This window comes from Moschus berezovskii, chromosome 4 (assembly GCF_049115385.1).
Source record: "Moschus berezovskii isolate FMDL1 chromosome 4, NW_MosBer_1.0, whole genome shotgun sequence".
Classification (NCBI taxonomy): domain Eukaryota; kingdom Metazoa; phylum Chordata; class Mammalia; order Artiodactyla; family Moschidae; genus Moschus; species Moschus berezovskii.
In genome coordinates, this window is record NC_142463.1 from 103542335 (window position 1) to 103566070 (window position 23736).

Here is a 23736-nt window from a genome sequence, read left to right on the forward strand (position 1 = left end):
ATCCGCGCTTCCCTCCAGCCCACGCCCCGCCCTAGTCCCCGCCTCCCCGCTCCCAACGCCGTCCGACCAGCCAACCGGCCGGTGGGCGCCCTCTGGGGGAAGTGACGTCCGCCTCCCGCTCCCGTTCTCCTTCCCACCCTCTACGTGTTGCGCCCCGGCGCGCTCCGCTGAACCTCCTGACCTTTGTCCTGCCCTGTATCGGTCTGGCGGTCGGCTGAAGCCTGTGCACCTTTTTTCAAATAACGGCGTTCAATGGGGGAGAACAGAACATTTAGCAGTCCAGGGGAAACCGGTTCCTTTCAAATCCAGTTGTCTCTGTGATGTAGTATTGTGTGTATGTCTACTAAGACGCAGTAAGTATCACGACCGGCGGTGAAATTTATTGAATTTTTGAAACTTCAATTTCACTCATCAAAAATTTCGTTCACTTATCTTCAAATGTTATTTTGACTCTATCTTCGAACTGATTTTAACACCTATATGCTACCCTCTGTCCTAGGAATCAAATACATTCTTTAACACATGTTCATTTGTTATAACTATGCAAGTTATGATTTTACCTTTTTCTGGAAATTATTTTTTAACACGTCTCCTTGCGTATGATCCGTGCGTTAGGAGTTGCACATTTTTGGAAGTTCTTTTTTCACTTTACATTTGGGCTAAATATTCTCTGCCCTTCCAGATTTCCTCTCTACCCTTCTCCCCTGATCTGTGTGCTTGAAGCTGACCCCCACAACCAGCATTTCCCAGTTTTTCTTGCCCTCGGGATCCCGGTGGCTGCAATCACATGAAGGATCAAGTGAGAGGAGAGAGATGTGAATGAAAAAGGTTGCCTGCCATGCTGCTGCTGCTGCTAAGTCACTTCAGTCGTGTCCGACTCTGTGTGACCCCATAGATGGAAGCCCACCAGGCATAGCTGCAAACAAAAGATGCTGCGCCATCTAGCCACCAGCCACTACCGACCTTAATAAGGGCAATGAAAAGAATCCTATCTGTTGCGTCCTGGGAATCCTTCAAAAGCCGAGGGAGAGACAGACGTTCAAGTGCTGCCATTCTGGGGAGGAAAAGGGGCTGCTTCCTCCCTGGTCGCCGGGCCCAGGTTGTCTGCTTTGGCTCCAGCTGCTGTTGGGAACTCCACTCACCTTAACCAGAGCCGGGAGGACGGAGTCCCTGCGGACGCCGACTTCATCTTCAGGGTGTCTTTAGATGAAGAAATCACCGAGGATTTTTTATTTTCTCTTAATCAATTGCCACCTCTCCCTCTGTTTCAAGACAGTTTTTCGGTTACTGCCCGCGGGGTTAGAACCAGGCGGGTAGTGGGCGCAGGAGAACCACGGAGCTGCCCCGTGCACCACGCACCTGCGCCTCGTGGGCTCTGGGCAAATTGAATCCATGCCGCCGTCGCCGGACGCGTCTCCGTCCGCGCCACCAGAGGTGTGGAGCTACCGACGCCGCCCCCAGCCCTCGAGGACAGGCCCAGGAGAGGTTGATTTTCGCCCATGGAGCTAAGCACGGCCCAAAACCAGGAGCGAGCTTAAAGGTCTCAAACTCTAAAGTCTTGACGGAGCGACCGTTGCGAGTTGAATCAACCTCCACGCCTTTGTCAGGAGAGTTGAGGCCCTAAATCACACACGAAAAAGATTGTGTGCATCAAAGTGCGCAATTGAAGAATACGCTTTTCTGACAAGTTGTAAGTGTGGTGTGAAAGACTGGCGTCAAAGAGAAGTGTGTTTGGCCTGAGCAAACAGAGCATCAGCTAAGGTGGGAAAGCACCCTTGCCACAGGTTTCAGGGGAAAGATCTGGAATTTCAAAATTTCGTTTGGAGCCCTGGGGCCTTCCTTGGAAGTGGTTTTCATTAAGGTGGTCCCCTTTCCGCTTTCCATCATCCTTTCCCCTTTCCATCGTCCTTAGCAATGTTTGGGAATCCAGATCTCACTTCAGGGGCCTCCCCTCCTGCTCATTTCTTTCAAAGACAGAATTACAAAGGTTTACACCACTCTGATGTTTCCTTTTCAAGAATCAAGGTCTTGAAAGCATCTGCACCACACTAATCAGAGGAGTAACTGACCAGCAACAGTCCTCTGATGTGCCTGAACTTCCGACTTCTGAATTCATTCAACTGAGTTCTCCAGAAGCTGGATGAGGGCTACTAAAGATCCCTCTAGGCAAACTTGCTGGAGGAAATGTTACCCAGCTTAGTCTTGGGAAATTCTTAGTCAGTTCTCAGAGGTGCCATTGGAGCACACAGATCTTTGCACAGGAACTGTTTTGGACTCCAGAACCCAACTGGAGATTTGTAGCCTTAAGGAGGAATTGTATCCTAGTTGCAGTTCTCTTCCATTTGGTTCTTGCCTGGGTTCTTTCCAGACCACGTTCCCAAACCTGAAGGGCTCTCAGTTTAGTTGGTAGCTGTGCTGTCCCCCAGGTCAGATGTGGTGGTTGCAGAAGCTGACCTACTGGGCGTGTTCTGAGCTTTCCAAGCAACCTTGAATTTAGAACATTGGTGGCTCAGTGGCAGTGTCACTGCGGTCAGTGTGAGTCACTCACTCAGTGTGGTTTCATTTGAACCGTGCTTCCCAGGTAGGTTACTCCTGGCAGGTTAAGAATCCTCCTGCCAGTGCAGGAGATATGAAAGTCTGGAAGATCCCCAGGAGGAGGAAATGTCAATCTGCTCCAGTATCCTTGCCTGGAAAATTCCGTGGGTAAAAGAGCTAGAGGGCTACAGTCCATGGGGTCGCAAAGAGTTGGACAGGATTTACCAACTGAGCACACACACCCAGTTTTGACTCCTGACCAAGGTATATGCTTGCTATTCACTCTGCCACAGTTCATTTTCTGCCTCTGCAGAGCATGTGTGGAAATCTTTATTGTGAATTCAAGATTAGAAAAGTCACCCTTTTTAACTGTCTCTGCTATATTGGTTATGGCACAGGTTAAGTCTGTTCTATGCAGAGATCTAGCAGCCAGAAGCAATGCTGCTTCAACTGAAGAAATGGTGGAGAATCCAGCAGTGGTTTTGGAATAAATAAAAGATACTCAAGAGTTTGTCTAAACAGTAACTTGGCAGCCTTGGGGATCAGGTTGTGATCCTGGAGGGATTAGTGTTTGGCCTGAGGTGTAACAACCGGTCCTCCAGGTTGTGTCTTCCATGGTAGGGACGTCAACTCTGCTGTGTTTCTGCTGTGTGGAACCTTTAGAAGTAACCTCCTTGGCATATTCACCTACACCTCTGGTGATCTAGACAGAGCATCCTCAGGTCATTGTTTCACCCTGATTTGCAAGCTGGCCCTCAGGCTGGTCACCTGGTAGTGTCCACAGTGCTGTAGGGATGGAGTAAGTGATTTTCTAAGAAGGGGAGTAGCCCAGGGGTGGGTGCTGCTGCTACTGCTGCTGCTAAGTCACTTCAGTCATGTCCAACTCTGTGTGACCCCGTAGATGGAAGCCCACCAGGCTCCCCCGTCCCTGGGATTCTCCAGGCAAGAACACTGGAGTGGGTTGCCATTTCCTTCTCCAATGTGTGAAAGTGAAAAGTGAAAGTGAAGTAGCTCAGTTGTGTCCGACCCTTAGCGACCCCATGGACTACAGCCAACCAGGCTCCTCCATCCATGGGATTCTCTAGGCATAGTACTGGAGTGGCTTGCCATTGCCTTCTCCGCCAGGGGTGGGTAATATACACCAAAAAGTGGTAAAGATGTTAGAGACCATGGCCTTGGGTTGGGGAAGGTCAATGTACTAATGTACTGATCTCTTGTGATAGGAAGCTTGAGGAGGGTGCTCTGGCTTTCCAGATAAGTGACTCTCAGAGTCTAGATGAATCAGGAGCTTCCAATAACACCAGGAGCCTGAGCTCAGCACCCCGCCTGCAACAGAGTAGAGAGCCACTCACGTGTGAGAGAAGAGACTGAGCAAAACCTGTCAACTGAGTCCCCCAGTTCAGACAGTTATAGTAATGTGCTAGGACAAAGCAGAAGATAAGGATGGTCAGAAATAGTGGGAATCCTGGATCCGTACAGCGCACACAATAAATGCAGTTCTAAGTTGTCAGGAGATATGTGTAGCAATAATTATGAAGCTGTAGTACTGAGGAGGGAAAAGGCAATGGCACCCTACTCCAGTATTCTCACCTGGAAAATCCCATGGATGGAGGAGCCTGGTAGGCTGCAGTCCATGGGGTCACGAAGAGTCGGACACGACTGAGCAACTTCACTTTCACTTTTCACTTTCATGCATTGGAGAAGGAAATGGCAACGCACTCCTGTATTCTTGCCTGGAGAATCCCAGGAACGATGGAGCCTGGTGGGCTGCCATCTGTGGGGTCGCACACAGTCGGAGATGACTGAAGTGGCTTAGCAGCAGCAGCAGCAGCAGTACTGAGGAGTGTGTTTCTTTGCCTCTGGCTCCATCCACCTTCAAAGCCTGTAAAGACTCACTGAATTGCTGACAGCTTGGACTCTCTCTGACTCCCTACCTAGTCTTCTGACCTCTTGACCCAGATTTAAAGGGTTCCTGTGATTAGGTTAGTCCACCTGGATAGTCTCCCCACTTTGAGGTCAACTTTATTACATCTGCAGAGTACCTTTTGCCAGGTAACATAACATAATTATGCAAATAGCAACCATAAGGAAGTTGGAGTAGCTATACTAACACCAGAAAAAATATAGTCAGGAGACTTTACAACAATACAATGTTACCAGAGATAAAGAGTGACATTTTATAATGATAAAAGGGTTAATCCATCAGGAAGATAAAATCGTTTTAAACCCAATGCATCTAACAGAGTCTCAAAATACACAAAGAGAAACTGACAGAACCAAAGGGAGAAATAGACAATTCAACAATAATTATTGGAGATTTCAGTTCTACATTTTCAGTAATGGATAGAACAACTAGGCAGAAGATAAATAAGATTTAAACAGTATTACCTTACAGGCATCTGTAGACATTTCACCCAACAAGAGCAGACTACAGTTTATCTCAAGTACACTGAGAGCATTCTCTGGGAGAAACTATACACTAAGCCATGAAATAAGTCAGTTCAGTTCAGTCGCTCAGTCGTGTCTGACTCTCCGCGACCCCATGAATCACAGCACGCCAGGCCTCCCTGTCTATCACCAACTCCCGGAGTACACTCAAACTCATGTCCACAGAGTCGGTGATGCCATCCAGCCATCTCATTCTCCGTCGTCCCCTTCTCCTCCCGCCCCCAACCTTTCCCAGCATCAGAGTCTTTTCCAGTGAGTCAACTCGCCGCATGAGGTGGCCAAAGTATTGCAGTTTCAGCTTTAGCATCAGTCCCTCCAATGAACATCCAGGATTGATCTCCTTTAGAATGGACTGGTTGGATCTCCTTGCAGTATAAGGGACTCTCAAGAGTCTTCTCCAACACCACAGCTCAAAAGCATCGATTCTTCGGCGATCAGCTTTCTTCACAGTCCAATTCTCACATCCATACATGACCACGGGAAAAACCATTGCCTTGACTAGACGGACCTTGGTTGGCAAAGTAATGTCTCTGCTTTTTAATATACTATCAAGGTTGGTCATAACTTTCCTTCCAAGGAGCAAGCGTCTTTTAATTTCATGGCTGCAATCATCATCTGCAGTGATTTTGGAGCCCCAAAAAATAAAGTCTGACACTGTTTCCACTGTTTTTCCATCTATTTCCCATGAAGTGATGGGACCAGATGCCATGATCTTTGTTTTCTGAATGTTGAGCTTCAAGCCAACCTTTTCACTCTCCTCTTTCACTTTCATCAAGAGGCTTTTGAGTTCCTCTTCACTTTCTGCCATAAGGGTAGTGTCATCTGCATATCTGAGGTTATTGATATTTCTCCCAGCAATCTTGATTCCAGCTTGTGCTTCTTCCAGCCCAGCGTTCCTCATGATGTACTCTGCATAGAAGTTAAATAAGCAAGGTGACAATATACAACCTTGACGTACACCTTTTCCTATTTGGAACCAGTCTGTTGTTCCATGTCCAGTTCTAACTGTTGCTTCCTGACCTGCATACAGGTTTCTCAAGAGGCAGGTCAGGTGGTCTGGGATTCCCATCTCTTTCAGAATGTTCCACAGTTTATTGTGATCCACACAGTCAAAGGCTTTGGCATAGTCAATGAAGCAGAAATAGATGTTTTTCTGGAACTCTCTTGCTTTCTCCATGATCCAGCGGATGTTGGCAATTTGATCTCTGGTGCCTCTGCCTTTTCTAAAACCTGCTTGAACATCTGGGAGTTCACGGTTTACATACTGCTGAAGTCTGGCTGGAGAATTTTGAGCATGACTTTACTAGCGTGTGAGATGAGTGCAATTGTGCGGTAGTTTGAGCATTCTTTGGCATTGCCTTTCTTTGGGACTGGAATGAAGACTGACCTCTTCCAGTCCTGTGGCCACTGCTGAGTTTTCCAAATCTGCTGGCATATTGAGTGCAGCACTTTTACAGCATCATCTTTCAAGACTTGAAATAGCTCAACTGGAATTCCATCACCTCCACTAGCTTTGTTAGTAGTGATGCTTTCTAAGGCCCACTTGACTTCACATTCCAAGATGTCTGGCCTAGGTCAGTGATCACGTTATCGTGACTATCTTGGTCATGAAGATCTTTATTGTACAGTTCTTCTGTGTATTCTTGCCACCTCTTCTTAATATCTTCTGCTTCTGTTAGGTCCATACCATTTCTGTCCTTTATCAAGCCCATCTTTGCATGAAATGTTCCCTTGGAATCTCTAATTTTCTTGAAGAGGTCTCTTGTTTTTCCTATTCTGTTGTTTTCCTCTATTTCTTTGCATTGATCACTGAGGAAGTCTTTCTTATCTCTCCTTGCTATTCTTTGGAACTCTGCATTCAGATGCTTATATCTTTCCTTTTCTCCTTTGCTTTTCGCCTCTCTTCTTTTCCCAGCTATTTGTAAGGCCTCCTCAGACAGCCATTTTGCTCTTTTGCATTTCTTTTCCATGGGGATGGTCTTGGTCCCTGTCTCCTGTACAATTACAATGTCACGAACCTCCGTCCAGAGTTCATCAGGCACTCTATCAATCAGATCTAGTCCCTTAAATCTATTTCTCACTTCCACTGTATAATCATAAGGGATTTGATTGAGGTCATATCTGAATGGTCTAGTGGTTTTCCCTACTTTCTTCAATTTAAGTCTGAATTTCACAATAAGGAGTTCATGATCTGAGCCACAGTCAGCTCCTGATCTTGTTTTCGCTAACTGTATACAGCTTCTCCATCTTTGGTTGCAAAGAATATAATCAGTCTGATTTCGGTGTTGACCATCTGGTGATGTCCATGTGTAGAGTCTTCTCTTGTGTTGTTGGAAGAGGGTGTTTGCTATGACCAGTGCATTCTCTTGACAAAACTCTATTAGCCTTTGCCCTGCTTCATTCCGTGTTCCAAGGCCAAATTTGCCTGTTACTCCAGGTGTTTCTTGACTTCCTACTTTTGCATTCCAGTCCCCTATAATGAAATAAGTCAAAATACATTTAAAAGGGTTGAAGTCAAAGGCAATTTGGGACATCTCACATACCAGTACTACAATCTAGAAGGAGGGTGGCAAAAGGCTTGGGTAGCTTGTCCTTCCTTCACTTTCTCATGAATGTTCAGGGGCACTTATGGAGGTGGCAGTGGGCAGACATGTGTAGGCCACTAGCCTGGAAAAGCTCGGCAACTAAAGAGAAGAGGTAGTATTTCAGGAAGCTGCCCTAGTCTCAGGCTTCCAAAGCCAGGGAGGAATTGGTATGTAGGAAGTAAGCAGAGGTCAGGGGATGGCTTTCTGTCTTGCTTGTCTGTGCCTCTCTTTAAGCCTCAGCTTCTATGTCACTAAACCCCACTGTACAGGAGTGCTGTAGGTTACCACCAACTACCATAGACCCATGGTCTTGATGTTTACTATGCTCTGTCTGAGAATACAACCACAGGTCAATAGCTTTGCATCAACACAAACTATTGGTGTTCTATGAAAACTACTCTGAACATAAGTAATGTATTTGTGGGGCTTACCTGGTGGTCCAGTGATTATGAATCTGCCTGCCAATGGACAATAGGACATGTGTTCGATCCCTGGTCCTGGAAGATCCCACATTCCATGGAGCAACTAAGCCTGCGAGACACAACTACTGAGCCCATCCGCTGGAGCCTGTGCTCCACAACAAGAGTAGCCACCACAATGAGAAGCCTGCACACTGCAACTAGAGAGTAGCCCCTGCTGCTGCTGCTGCTGCTGCTAAGTCACTTCAGTCGGGTCCGACTCTGTGCGACCCCAGAGACGGTAGCCCACCAGGTTCCCCCATCCCTGGGATTCTTCAGGCAAGAACACTGGAGTGGGTTGCCAGCCCCTGCTCAATGCAATTAGAGAAAGCCCCTCCAGCAACAAAGACCTGGCACAGCCAAAAATAAATACTGACAAAATTTATGACATTTTGATCCCATTTGTTTGACTTAGTATGAATATAATGCTGAATTTCTAATTTAAAAAAGGATATGCAACAAGCCACAGAGGTTTTACTGTATAGGTCAGGGAACTCTGGGCTTCCCAGGTGGCTCAGTGGGTCAAGAACCTGCCTGCAACGCAGGAGAAATGGGAGATATGGGTTAGATTCCTGCGTCGGGAAGCTCCCCTGAGGAGGGCATGGCAACCCACACCAGTATTCTTGCCTGGAGAATCCCATGGACAGAGGAGTCTGGCTGGCAACAGTCCACAGGTCACAAAGAGTCGGACATGACTGAGTGACTGAGCGCAGACACACACAGGGAACTATAGTCAATATCTTGTGGTAACTTTCATGGAAATAATTTCAAACATACTTTATGTGTATATGTGTAACTGAAGCACACACATAAAAAAGAATTCTACTTTTTGAAAACTTAATAATGTTTATCTTTATGCTAGTTTTTCTAAATGTCCTATGGATATCTAATAACAGCATATGAGATAAAAATTTTAAATATATTTGTGTAGGATATGATTAATATAAACTAATTAAATGTAAATCTATTATATTTAAATTATTGACACCATTCAAGATGCTCCTATTATTTTTTCTGCATTTGATAAAATATTCTCAGGGAAATGTTAATGTTTCACTATGATTATATATTTTTTTCTTTTATGTTTCTTCTGATTTTTTGCTTTATGTATCTTTGTTTCTTTGTTGTTAAGATGTCTCATGGTTTATGATGTCTGTCTTCTTTGTGAATTGTATACCTTTTATCATTAAAAGTATTCATCTTTGTTTCATTAAATGAAACAAAAATTTATTTTAAAAATAAATTTTAAAAATTCAAAATAAATTTTTTTTTTAAAGAAACAAAACCTATTTCAGTGACTTTGACAAGTTGGAAAGAAACCTTGTGGTGCTAGGATGATATTCACAAGTGACAAGCACAAAACCTTACATGCAGATTAAAACACAAAGCCACCCACAGGAGAAGAGGAAGATGGGGCTGGGAGCAGGGAGGTCAAACCTGATTCAAGTTTAATGAGAGGCCCACGTGCTTCCCCAGTGAGGGAAAAGAAGCTACCATAATATTGGTCTCCACCAAGAAGGTAATTAAGACATCATCTAGTCAGTCATCTTATAAGTTAATTATTCACATACCAAGTACAGTATTAAATTCAGGATTTTTTCCGCACAATATTAAAATGGTGTGGAAGAAATGAGAGAAACAAAGAACACCAAGACTCTAAAAGTTATAAATTTTTCTGATGGAAAAGTGACTTCATGACAGTCCTTTTGACAATGAAAGAATTTGGGAAAATATTAATTCCTTGACGTTTTCTATGCTTGCAAGAATAGAAGTACAAAATAGCTTTAAAGTTTAGAAAGAGATAGGTCTGTAGTATCAGTACAAGCGTACACAAATATTGGCCACTGAGGGAATGTCCCCATCAGTGGCGACCTTCAGAATAGAGCAGGTGGCCTTGAGTATCAGTTTGGCCTAGTCAACTAGAATACAGGAGTTCCCAAGATTCCGTGACACCCCCCACCTTCCAGTTCTGTTATTGCAACTCCACGTGGTTACCTGGCACGCTGGGTCCTCTCTCTGGCACTCTTGTCAGAGCCTGACCTCTGAGCTTTGGCTTCTTGTGCCTCATTTTTACAGTTAAGGATTCTCAGAGTTGAGGAATGCTGACAAAGTAGGCCCCAAAGTAAGTAATAAATTGCATCTTCATTTTAAAAACATGTTTAATACATTTTTTTCCACTGAATGAAATCTTATTAAAGCAAAAGTTACATACTGTAATAGTCACCCACTCATTATAATTGTATACTTTAATGATTTTAGTAATCTACCAGGCTGTACATTCATCACCACAATCCATTCCCTTGTCTCTAATTTCTTATTTATTTGGGTTTCTTTTCCCCAGGTTCTGGCTCTGCTTCTTCCACCCTAAGCTTCAGCATGGCAGTATCTCACACCATTTTCTCTGGTTTGAGCACAGAAATGGGCATGTTGGAAATCAACCAGTACTTGCACTCCCAGCTGGAAAAAAGCAAACAGGACTTTCGAGACCTCACAGAGAAACTACTCAGGTCTGAAGCTACTGCTTACTCCCTGGCCAACCAGCTGCAGAAACACAGTAAGTCCTTGGGGTCACAGTCACCGTAGTGATAAATGATTGTCTTCCCTCTAAGAAACAAAACACCCTCAAACTGTATTCTTTTCCCTCCTTCATCAAAATAAATTGCATCCTTACTACACTCCTAGAAAGGTGGAAGCCGGTAGTTAATCCTCACTTCTCAGAGGATGGAGGCACTGACGAACAAATGGGTAAAGTTTGCAGTGAGAGTGTAGGAGGAATAGAGGCTAAGAGCTCATCCAGGCACTAGACTTTTTTCTGTCTCAGGAATATATATTAGAGTCTATAAGCATATAATATCCTTGTTGGCTTAAACATCTCAGGATTTAATTCAGACTTTTCATGAGCACCCATTTGCAAAGTGCTGCGCGAGCTGCACTAGGGAAGAAAGAAATGACAGGACACCCTGCCCACCTTAAAGGTCCTTAACGCTGCCTATTCCCAGCTGAACCACAGAGACCTGGAAACAAGAACATCAGTGGCACACAGCAAGGGGAGGGGTGGAGCTGCAGTGACTGGGGAACATGGGAATGAGGACCCAGGGGCACAGGAGTAAAAGGGGAGCATTCCTACTGATGCAGAAGTTGAGTTCGCTTTCAAATTTCTACCATTAGTTTTCAATAAACCAATGGGGGATAAAATTTGCTATCCAACTTATTGACATGGATCAGAAAGTAACACTTAAAGCCTAGTTATCAAAGAAGTGAAAAGAGCTTTCAGGTATGGGAATGTAAGAGTTTGTTTGTTTGTTTACATCATTTATTATCATCATAATACAGCGTTTTTTAAAACTGGAGAAGAAGAAAGATGTCACCGAACATCTTCATGTATAGGTAACACAGTGTAGTAATTAATTAAGAGCGTGTGCCCTGGGACAGACTTCCTGGGTTCAAACCCAAGTTGTTCATCTTCTCCATGCCTCAGTTTCCTCATCTGTAACGGTAACAGGAATAGTATCTACCTCTTCAGAGAGAGGTGATGATTTCAGGATGATAATTCTTGAAAATCTGTTAGAACAAGGCCTTGGCTGTTGCTGCTGCTGCTAAGTCACTTCAGTCATGTCCGACTCTGTGCGACCCCATAGACGGCAGCCCACCAGGCTCCCCCGTCCCTGGGACTCTCCAGGCAAGAACACTGGAGTGGGTCGCCATTTCCTTGGCAAATGCTGTGTATTAGTTCTCCCACCAACCTAACACAGCACCTGTTAGCATCGAGCATGTCTTTCAGGTTTTTTCCCCTTCGTGTGCATTTTTACACAGTTGTCTCTAGATAAAGTTTAAAATCTTGGAAATATTGAGGGATTATTGAAACTCTCAACATGGGAGGACTGTCAGCCCTACAGTCCTTGGAGCCTTGCCTTCCCAAACACACAGGGAATTCCTACTCTGTGCCCAGGTTCACATTTTCCTTAAGAGGCTGCAAGGTTTGGTAAAGCGGCCCAGGATTTGGAGTCAGAACTCAGAGCATGTGAACCCTGATTTTGCTTCATTCTGGTTGAATCATTTTGAGTTATTTTACTATCTATGAGGATCTCTCTCCTCAGCTCTCACTTGGGGGGAATCAAATGCTAGTAGCTGGGGATCAGATGTGGGATTCCCTGTGTGGAGCCTGGTATCCAGATGACATCTGTCCTCGGGTGGCCCCTCCTCCTCCCTTGAAGGCTGGGCCACAGCAGCAGGGCCAGCTTCCTCTCAGACAGTGTCTCTGTTTCCCCAGACTGTGAAGAGTACAAGGACCTCATTGAATCTGTCCTGGATGGGGGAATGCCCTTTGAGGAGGGGAACCTGGCGGAGAAGAGACTGGCTACATGGCTTGGGTAAGGAGGAAGCTGTGTGGGAAGTGTGTCAAGTGGGGAAGCCCAGGGCAGTAGAATAAATAGAAAACTTGTGCAGGGAGAAGGGCAGAAATGTATACACAGGCCCAGAACTAGACACAGACAGCCTGTGGGGCTGTGGGAACTAATGGAGGACTAGTTAAGTCTTTGGATTCTCCCTGAAGTAATATATGAATAAAGTGAGCTCACATGCTCATATTGGAATTCTGGCAATGTGGCTTGTGAATTACCGATGGGCAAATGAATTCAAATTTCCATGAGTCTCAGCGACCTCATCTGTGAAATAAAAATACTGACAGTGTCTGCCTCAGAGGGTTATGGAGATTAAATATGCAATGACCAGAGGTTGGAACCATTTCACACACATGTGGGGCTTTCAACAATATTAGCTGTAATTATTATACCTGTTCTTGCTTTTTATAGGCCCAGTACTTATCATCATTTTTTAAATATTAGATTTGACTTTTATTATACAGCATACATGAGAACAAAGTGCTGACACAAATCTGCAAGTCACATTGGGAAGTAAGCCTAAAAAACCTGTAACTGTTTTAGTTACACAGTCCTGACTGGAGGAATCCCTGGTGGCAAAAGAACCCTGGCTCTTGAGAGGGATTTCTTGATGATGGCTGCCCCAGGTTATGCTGCCTCAGGCCTGGGCCTCTGTAAGACTAGGTCCCTGGCAGGTGGCAGCCAGGGGACCAGGAAGACCTCTGCCCTTAAGGCTGGGGCTTAGCTGTGGCTGGGAAGGAACACTTCTAATTTCTAATGTTCCCAAGTGTCTTTCATGATAATAATGTTTCTCTCCCCCACCTTTGATTTATGTATTTATTTCTAGAAGTATCAGACTATGTGGAATGTTAGCTGGTAGGGCCATTGTGTAGACAGGTAATCGAGCAGTCGTTGCCTGGAAAATGAATTATTAATTTGCAAGGCCCAGTATCACCTATCCTTAGAAACTTTCATAGATAGGGTAGATTGTGGCATTGGAGACATCTTCTCAACCTTGGTTAAAATGAAATCTGAGAAGCTCAGATGTGCAAGAGCCACCAAAGCAGAGATGCTTGACTGAAGGAGGCCTAGGTCTGGAGATCCTGTTTCTCCTTGACCTCTGCCTTCCACTCTTCTGACACTTTATAGGAACTCTAAGAAATAGAGTTTTGAAAGACAATCTGCGGATGTTTACTTAGTACTGAGGAGATTCAAGCATCTGAGGGGGTAGATGACTATTAATATCTAGTCTAGCATTAGGATTATGTGGTTTTAAGTATTAACAGATTGCCTACTCAGGTGTGTATTCTCTACTATGTACTGTACGCTGGGTCATATGGACTGTCTCTAGCCTCTCGGAGCTCACATTCTAGTTGGAAATCTATAAAAAATATTTGTACAAAATTAGAAAACTGTGAAATCCAAGACAGAGTCATGTAATTGTTACTCAAAATTTTAATTACTCTTGAGTGCCTCCTTACCTGTTATAATAGCTTATCTTCATGTCATTCAGAGGAATGCGCTTCATCTTAACCCTCTCACTGATTTTTCTTTTCATCTTTTCAGTTAATACCAGATGTACCTGTCCAGCACTTCTGTACCTGGCTTCCCCACCCTAATTGGCCACACTTTCTGAATAATGCTTGATGATGCATGTGACATTAAAATGGTTGTGGACCGAGTGAGGAACTTAAAGGGCTTTTTTTTTTTTAGTGAGGTTAATGAAAAAGAAAGAAACAAACCTAATACTATTTCCTCATTCCTTCTGTTACAGGCAAGTCACACAACCTGTGCAAGTATTCAACTTGGGAAATTCCTTACAAGTAATCAAACACACAGGTCTGCTGAAATTTCCATAACTTTATAATTCATGACATTCACTTTTACATTGTACTTTTCTTTGCCACTTTAGGAGATATGATCCCCTGATTGAGGCTCAGGCCCGAGAACTGACCTGCTTACGACGGCAGATTCAGGAAGGGAAAGGTGTCTGCCATCTATTCACACAGCATGCAAAGAACACAGTCAAGACTTTTGAGAGTTTCCTCAAGAGCACTGACGTGATCTCCTACCAGAGAGAGAGATTCTGTGAGCTCCTGGCCCACGGAAGCCAGCTGGCAGAGAGACTTGCCAGCAAACTCTCCACTGGTAAGTTATCTTGTAGGCTCTAAGAACACTTAGCTCCTCCAGAGGTCCTAAACTCTAATGAGACTCCACACCTTCACAATTCCTGCAGTGACATTGTAGCCAGGTGTCCTGCTGTTCTGTGGTGTTCTCTGCTACAGGACAGCTTCCCTGGTGGCTCAGCTGGTAAAGAACCTATCTGTTAATGCAGGAAATACAGACATGGGTTCGATCTCTGGGTCAGAAGGATCCCCTGGAGAAGGAAGTGGAAACCCACTCCAGAGTGAAGCTATCAGCTAGAAATACCTGGGAGTCCAACCCTGGGGCCCAAGGCGAGCCTCCAGAGACATATTCCAAAAAAGAGCCAATGTTGTCACTGGACTGACCCTTGTGGTTCTTATGATTGCGAGATATACCTCAGCTACAACCATCAGGGAACTTTGAAAAACATGAGGCATATCAGTTACATTTCCTGGAGGATACACGGCTCACCCAGGGCTACCCAGTGAGGTTAGGTTCTGCTTACCTGTAAAAAGAGGGAGACAGCACAGGGCTGTGGTTCTGCCTAATTTGGGTCGAGGGTGGGGTGCCTAGGATTTCATAGGTTCACTCTTTATTGGTGATTAAAGTGCAGGAAAGAAAAGGGTTAGATATCAATGATCTAAATCAGCCAGGGATCTCTAAAACAAGGGAAACTTCAGACATGGAGCACCTTGCCTCTTCATCTGGCCCTGTAGCTGCCTGTGTGTTCCTTCGAGATAGCTGTCTTTGAAGTGGATGCCTTCAGAATCAATAGCCTAATAGCAGCACTTGGGTTACAATTTTAAAAGAAGAGGACTGTCAGGTGCTTCTAGTACACCTGCTTCTCACTCTGTATTCTGGGACCATGGCAATGGTACAGTGGAGAATATGTGGGGCTGGAGACCACATTGTTAAAACTGCTTTCATCGTCACTGCTTTCATTTTGGAGCAGGAGGCAGCAGCCATCCAGTCATTTTTGGTTTTTAAGATACTTGATATGCAGTAAACGGACCCACTCTAGAATCAGTGCTGTGAGTTTTCAAAAATGCATAGAGTGTTACGTAAAAGTACCACCACAATCCAGTTACAGAACAGTTACCTCACTTGTAAAAGTTCCCTTGTACCTCTTTGAGGTCAACCATTTCCTCCAAATCAAGTCTGTGCAACCACTGGATCTGTTTATTGTCCCTTTAGATTTTTTTTATCTCTAGAATGTATCATTAGTTTGTTCCTTTTTATTGATGAGTATTATTCCATTATAGAGATGTACCACATTTTGTTTATCCAGTCATCCACTGAAGGATATTTAGATTGTTTTCAGTTTGGGGTGATTATGATTCATAGTCGTTAAGAGTCACATACAGATTTTTGTGTGAAAATACATTTTCACTTCACTTTGCTTGGATAAATATCTTGGAGTAGGATTGCTGAGTCATATGGTTAGTGTACGTTTGTTTGTATGTATGTGTGTGTGTGTTAGTCACTCAGTCATATCTGACTCTTTGTGAGTCCATGGACTGTATAGCCTGCCAGGTTCCTCTGTCCGTGGAATTCTCTAGGCAAGAATATTGGAGTGGGTTGCCATTTCCTTCTCCAGGGGATCTTCCCAACCCAGGGATTGAACCCATGTCCTGTATTACAGGTGGATTGTTTACTATCTGAGCCACAAAGGAAGCTTAAAGAGTATACGTATCCTTAAAGTGTACATTATAAGATCGTACATTTAACTTATAAGAAACTACCAAACTGTTTTCCAGTGTGACAAAACCATTTCACATTCCCCTGAGCAATGAGTTAGATTGCAGTGGTTCCCCGATACCAGCTCTTGACATTATCAGGTTGTTGCTTTGGGGCTTTTTGTCTTTTAATAGGTGTGTGGTTGCTTATCATTGTGATTTTTAATTTGCATTTTCCTATTGACTAATAATTTTGAAGATCTTTTCCTATGTCTACTGATCATCCATATATCTTTGGAAAGGTTAGTGTCCACTATATTGTTGATTTTAAAGTAATTTTTCATATTATTGAGTCTTGAGAGTTCTTTGTATTTCTGGATACAAGTTCTTTATCAGATATTTGATTGTCAGTATTTTCTCCCAGTTTGTGGCTTATCTTTTCATTCTCTTAACTTTCTTTCAGAGTAAAGAATTTCTTAATATTGGTGAAGTCCAACTTATTGGATCATCATTTTCTCGTTTTATCTAAGAACTCTTTGCCTAAAACAGGGTTCTCGGCCTTTCCATATAGATTTTACAGTCAGCTTGTCATTATCTATAAAAAAATTCTGTTGGGATTTTGAGTGGCATTGCATTAAATCTGTGAAAAGTTTAAGGAGAACTGACATTTTTAATAATACTGGGTATTCTAATTAATGATCATAGTGCCTTTCATCAGGTTGAGCTACTCTTTGTTTTATTTATTCATATTTTCATGAACAAGGAAACCTTTTTTTATTGTTTTATGATGGTGACTGATAACAATAGAAAAGAAATTTTGTTTCCTAACACAAAAATGAGCAGGCCGTGGTCCAGCTAAATAAAACTTAGAACTTATTTAAGGAAGTTCCTTATTTGCTAAGAATTCTATTTTGAATTGATGTTGCTTTGTCAAATGCCTTTTTGTTCATCTGATTACATATATATATATTTTATGTAGTGTCCTTTTAGATTGTACTCTGGACATTTTGAATATTATATTGTGAGACACTGGGTCCTATTAAAGCCCTCTGGATTATTTCTTAGCAGGAAATCAACCACTTCTAGGTTTAGACTGCAAGTTCTGTCTCACATTCTATGGGTAGCAGTTACGGCATCAGTTTAGTGTGCAGGGCCTTTGATGTGTTGTTTGGGTCAGTTCAGCAAGTATGCCACTAGGTTGAGTCTGGTCTAGCTGGTGATTTATATGGTAATTCAGTTCTCTAATCCTTTGCCATGATTCCTTGTCTCTGTTCCACACAGGCTCAGTTTGGGGATGAACCCTAATATTTTTGACAGTTTCCCAGCCTCTCCTCTCTCTGGCATTTCTCCTCTACTTTCCAGTTCCCAAGGGGCCTCTTGCACATTCCTCTGTTCAGAAAGATTGGGTTCTCCCAGTCATTTCTCCTGTCACACTGTCCTGCAAAACTGCAGGGGGCTACTCTAAGATCAAAGAGGCAAGAAAACTGAGACAGAAAAAAGAAGGAGGGGACGCGCTTCACACTTTTCAGACAATCAGTCCCTTTTGGACTAGAGCGGTAGGTTCTCATTTGTGGTTAACATCCCTGCTCAGCTGCCTCAACAAGACAGTTCTACAAATGAGCTGGTCTCTGGGCAGGGTCAGCAGAGAAAAACAAAGAAATGGGGAAGAGTCTCTTTACACTCATCAGCAGAGGTCCCCCTGTCCAGTCATTTAGATAGAACAGGGGTTTTCTCCGGTTGTATTTGCTCTTCTGTGGTTGCTGGAGTATCTGCGTGAGAGCAGTATTGGGACTCACAGCGATGGTCCATCAACCAAGTTTGTGGGGGACATGAAGGTTAGAGCTGAAGGAGTGCAGAAGGCAGCCAGGCAAGCATCCCGTGTACTGGACAACAGGGCACTGTGGACTTTCTGCCTTGAGTCCGTAGCAGACGTCCTGGTGACGATTCAGCCAACTAGCAACGTATTGTTCACTGTTGCTCAGGAAAGCCTGCCAGGCTGCTCCTAAAGACACAACTTTAGCCCTCTGGGAATAATTCTCCCAGAGCATTCTGAACAAACATATAGAGTATTGTGTCTCTGGTCAGATAGGCCCTTGTATTTGTAAGCATGAGTTGGGACCTACTCTTTTTCCCACGAGCTCTCTCTATTTTTGGTTCACAGAAAATCAGCATGATAGAAAGGATGAAGAGGGACAGGAGTCGCTGGCAGCCAGGTAACTCTGAGTGATGAAAGGGCTGATAATGGAGTGGTGAAACCTAGAGAGGAGTCCAGAAGCAAGAGACCCAGAAACCAAAGGTCCCAGATCCGGGAGAAACCGGAAGCTGCTGATTGTTCCTAGTTCATTCATTCATCATACAGTGATGTGTCCTTTAACCCATATTGTCTGTTCTCATTGAAGTTCTTGTATTAGTTGCCATTTCTTAGTAATTCTTCAAGTTTAGTTAACTGAGTCATTTTGACCTAAAGGTAAACCAGCCAGAGAAACCTGGTCTCTATTTTCTGAAAACCTATATGATTAAAAACTGAAGTGAAATGCCTACTTCTGCCCAGTTGCCCTGAGATATGTTAGCCAACGTTTCATAGCCAGAAATATCTTGAAAAATAAAGCAAATCATGTCATATATATAAATATACATTCATATATGTATATGGAGAGAGAGATCTAAAAGCTAGAAGAGTCCTAGGAGGTTACATTCCCTCAGGAGCCAGTATTCAATGGACCCCTTCACTTACTCTTAAGTAAAATTTGTCCATAGCATTTTCATGTCTGTATTATAGGACTCTGTGTGTCCTGTGTGTCAGAGTATATTTTAGTGAAGTCGTTGAGTCTACTTCTCATCCACAGTTAGAGGTCAGTGCACTGAACACATGCTCCTCTCTCTCCTACCCCAGTTCTATTCACACTGAAATCCCAGTTAGAAGTGGATTGTTATGTTTTTTCTCTCTGAGAGGATAGGCCTTTTGGTTTCTGGTGTCTCTTCCATGAGCTTCAGATGAGCACCAGCTGCCAGGTTGATGCTGGTTGCCTTATTTTCATCTCCTGTCTTGTCTGCCTCCTTCTCCATCCCCCACTCAGGCCCAGCATGGGGCTCCAGGAGGAAGAAGTGAATGAAGTCCTGGAGGACTCACTAGATGAAAAGTATCTGACGCATTCCAGTCGCCATGACCCCCACCAGCGTCCCAGCAGCATTGCCTCTGTGTGTGATGTGCAGGACCAGCTCTGATATAGACTGAGCCAGTGAGTATTCCCAATACTGAGAGAATAACCCCCAACAACCAGAAGACTGAATAATAAAGCTCTGGTAGCTTCTACCTGCTCACCACCTCTGTCTAGGCTAATTGAGATTATCTCCGCAGGCAGACCCTAAGAACTAATCTTGCAAAAGCGATTAGGCTGAGCACATTCCTCGGACCAAGTTTTATGTCCTGGTGTGTCTGTTCATTTGCATTCTCCCTGGTCCACACCTCACCTTTGTCTCTGTGGCCCCCACTGGCATATGCAAGCTGAGGACCCCTGGGCAAACCAGAGTGCAGAGAGTGAAGGGATCATGGCAACTTCTCTGCCACCCTTCAGCACACGTACATAATTAATTTCATTATTTAAGATGAAGCATCTTAGCTTTCCTGAAATGTTCTAGCTAATTATAGTTTCTGAATGGTGCCCCTTAGGCTTTTCTAGCTTTCCAAGAATATCATCAGTCTTGCCCATATTTGGGGTTCACTTTTCATGGTTCCTCAGTAATGCAGAAGATGAGGCATGCTCCTCATAAACTCATGGCTCCTGAGTTTAAGCACCAATATCCATCCCCCCTCAGGTGGCTTCTCTCCCCATAAGGTTCCATCTTAGTACAGACTATCAGGTGGTAAAAGTTAAGCTTCTGCCCCATCACACTGAAGTTCCCACCCTTGAGTCCTGGTTTTGTTCTGGGCTGAGGCAGAAGCACAGGACAAGGAACTGCAGAGAGCATCCTTGGAAGTGAATGTGTGTAACTCGACTAAACAGTAATTATTTCCTGGAAGAAGATGCACTTCTCACTTCTACGGGCAGATGTTGGAATCCACTGCCCAGCTGTACAATGAAAACACAGCTTCAGGGGAGAAAATCAGAGCCTTCTACCTCACCTGAGTCATTACAGAGATAAGTGGTCAAAACCCACAGGGAGAAACCACCCTCAGATCGCTCTCTTCTCTTGCTACATCTGGCTATCAAAACATAAGATGGGGAGAACACCACTATTACACGATTCATAATTCTCATAGTTTTCTCTTTCTAGAAAGATGGTCCCTCTACAGGTCCCCAGACTCCAGGCTCCAGGAATGGCTCTAGGAAACCCACCATTTAGTTACAAACTTCACCCTATTATTTAAGCCTGAATTCCAGTCTTAAGTTTCTCAACTTACAGGTCATGTAGCTTTAGTTACTATCTAACCTCTTGACCTACTGTTTCCTCAGGGGCAAAGGAAGTATACTTGAATATATTTAGATTCTGGAACCAGTTCTGACATGGTAAGGGAGATTTCCCATTCCACAGGTTAAGGTTAAGTGTTCAGTCACACAAGATTACCTCACACCGCCACACCCTGTCCATTTCTGAGGGCAGTTGAAAGGCCAGATTGTTACCAGAACTCCTGACTGACCGGCTAGAAATCGGGATATCACCACCCCCTCCTCAGGCTCAATTAATTTCCTAGAGTTGTTCCTACAGAACTCAGAGAAACATTGTCGTTACTACACTATCCGTTATTATAAAAGGATATAACTCAGGAACAGCAGATGGAAGAGATGCACAGGGCAGGGCATGGGGAAAGTGTGGAGCCTCCATGCCTTCTCAGAGAAAACCCAGTACCTAGTACTCTCCTAGTACCTCCATGTGTCACCAACCCAGAGGCTCTCATAATCCTGAAAACCTTTTGAACTTTATGGAAACTCATTACACTGGCCTGATTGATGAAACCACTGGCCATAGTGATTGAACTCAGTCTCCAGCCCCTTTCCCCATCCATAGGTCAGGGGCTGGGACCGGAAGTTCCAACCCTCTCATCACAAGATGGACCTTCCTGGCAAGAAGCCCCCAGCAATACTTGCTTCCAAAAGTTGCTTTATTAATACAAACACAAGTACCTTTATCCCTCCATCGCTTAGGAAATTACAAGGGTTTTCAGAGTTCTATGCCAGAAACAGGGATGAAGACCAAGTATGTATTTCTTATCATAAATCACAAGGCACTGATAGTGTCTGAGGACCCTCCTGGTTTCACAATAGCACCACCTTTCTATTTAAAAGGGATAGGACACGGATTTAGGAGCCAAATTTCCATTTAAACAGCCTCTCTTTCCTGGAACAGACTGCCTTTTTTTTCTTTGACATTTACACACTACTATATTTATTTATGGCTTCACTGTGTCTGCGTTGCTACATGCGGGCTTTCACTAATTGTGGTGCATGGGCTTTTCATTGCAGTGGCTTCTCTTGTTGTAGAGCACAGGCTCTAGGAGCACAGGCATCAACAGTTGCAGCACCCAGGCTCAGTAGTTGCGGCTTGCTGACTCTAGGGCACATGGACCTCAGGAGTTGCAGCATAGGGGCTCAATAGTTGTGGCTCGACGGCCCTAGTGCGTGCAGGCTTCAGTAGTTGTAGCTTGAGGGCTCTAGAGCATGGGCTCAGTAGCTGTGGTGCACGGGGCAGTTGCTTCCTGGCATATGGATCCCAGACCAGGGATGGAACCCACGTCCTGGGCACTGGCAGGTGGATTCTTATCTATTGCATCACCAGGGAAGTCCTAGAACAGACTGTTTCTGAATGTGCATGCTTGAAGCTAGGCACCTGTCTCCTGAGAGGCGGTGAAAGGTCTTCCTTTTTTCTCCACCAGAGTAGAATGGAGAGTAAACTGATGCTGAGAGGGGTGAGGGGGGTGGGGGTGGGAGGTGGAGGTAGCGGGGGTGGTGGGGGTGGAGGTAGGGATCTGGCTAAAGCACATGCAGCAGTTTTGAGCAGGGCCATCAGTGTTTTGGGGCGGTGGAGTCCTATGTTCCACACCACAGGGCAGATGGTGTATTTCAGAGGACTTTCCTCTCATCTGCTAGCACAGCTTTCTCTTTTCAGACTGGAGCTGACTGCCACAGTTTATCCTCATAATACATTCAGGTGGCACATGGCCTCTTTCCTCTCTTAGCTTTCACTGCAACCTCAGTTAGGTATCAGCAGAATCTGATAGGAAATCCTTACTTTTTTTGTTTTGTGTTGCAGGTGATAACTAATGCTGGAACTGTTTGAAAATCTTTGTCTTATTTCAACAGAGCATGGTCCCCAATTGACGAGAAAAACAACAAAACAAGCAAAATCCAAATCTGAGAGGAAGAGCAAGATTTCACACTACTTTAGATTTTTACTCCAATTTGTAGAAGCCTCAGCCCTTCAGCCTAAATATAATTGCCCAACAGACACCAATGCCTAGATTCACAGATAATCTTGAGAAAACTCTAAACCCTTTTCCCTCCCATCTCCCTCCTGTGGATAACTAGAGTCAGCAGCAGCTGGAAGAAATAGGCTTGGATGAATAATACGTCAGAATAATGTCACTGCAGACCATTCATCAGCTCTTCAGCACATGTCTGTTTTTCTGGGAGGTTGGGGGTTTATAAAGATTCCAAAATAAAGCTTATTTTATATGCATTCTGTTGGCTATCATCTTTTTATACAGATTAAAATTATAAAACTTTCTTCAGCCTAAAGCAGAGAACTCAAACAATGTGCCCACTACATTTATACCCCAGAGTGATAGAAACCAAGGCTGAATGCATACCTCATTCCAAAATTACACATTATTGAGCACCTAATGTTACATGTGAGTTGGACTATAAGGAAGGCTGAGCACCAAAGAACTGATACTTTTGAACTGTGGTGTTGGAGAAGACTCTTGAGAGTCCCTTGGACTGCAAGGAGATCCAACCAGTCCATCCTAAAGGAGATCAGTTCTGGGTGTTCACTGGAAGGACTGGTGTTGAAGCTGAAACTCCAATACCTTGGCCATTCGATAAAAAGAGCTGACTCATTTGAAAAGACCCTGATGCTAGGAAACATTGAGGGCAGGAGGAGAAGGGGATGACAGAGGATGAGATGTTTGGACAGCATCACCGACTCAATGGACATGAGTTTGGGTAAACTTTGGGAGTTGGTGATCGACAGGGAGGCCTGGTGTGCTGCAGTTCATGGAGTCGCAAAGAGTCAGACACAACTGAGTGAACTGAACTGAACTGAATATTACATGGAAATATTCATTGTGTCCAACTGTCTGGGAACCAAGGTACTCAGGCAAAAGTTTCTGCCCCCCAGGTTGGGCATCTGCAAGCAGAGCAGCAGTCTCATACATATCCACCTGATGGGGGACCCAAGGACACAATGATAGAATTTCTGCCAGAGAAGGATCCTAATAGTCTGTTGTCCACTGCTGTACTTCAGCAAAAGTTCCAGCCTAGAGGTCTGTGTTTAGGACCCACAGAGAGAGAGC

At 44.2% G+C, this 23736-nt stretch overlaps 1 protein-coding gene across 4 annotated transcripts; it reads left to right on the forward strand.

The window, feature by feature from the left end:
- The first annotated feature begins 122 nt into the window (after positions 1-122).
- Positions 123-22881, forward strand: LOC129541478 (NBPF family member NBPF6-like protein). Of its 4 annotated transcripts, none has more exons than XM_055403399.2 (7): positions 123-353; positions 10368-10580; positions 12297-12396; positions 14318-14553; positions 18388-18439; positions 19304-19465; positions 22526-22881. In XM_055403399.2, the coding sequence occupies exons 2-6, from the start codon at positions 10403-10405 to the stop codon at positions 19449-19451; spliced, it is 714 nt and encodes a 237-aa protein (XP_055259374.2). In that variant the 5' UTR covers positions 123-353; positions 10368-10402; the 3' UTR covers positions 19452-19465; positions 22526-22881. The 4 variants fall into 4 exon arrangements, with proteins under 4 accessions (XP_055259374.2, XP_055259376.2, XP_055259375.2 ...); XM_055403401.2 differs by having other exon boundaries at positions 220-353; positions 10443-10580; XM_055403400.2 differs by having other exon boundaries at positions 225-353; positions 22476-22881.
- Positions 22882-23736: the final 855 nt, after the last annotated feature.

Excerpts from the sequence above, each read along its gene's own strand:
- LOC129541478 (XM_055403399.2), top strand. The coding sequence starts at position 10,403 with ATGGCAGTATCTCACACCATTTTCTCTGGTTTGAGCACAGAAATGGGC. Across the intron at positions 10,581-12,296 it reads CAACCAGCTGCAGAAACACA|ACTGTGAAGAGTACAAGGAC; the intron begins GTAAGTCCTTGG and ends CTGTTTCCCCAG. Across the intron at positions 12,397-14,317 it reads AGACTGGCTACATGGCTTGG|GAGATATGATCCCCTGATTG; the intron begins GTAAGGAGGAAG and ends TTGCCACTTTAG.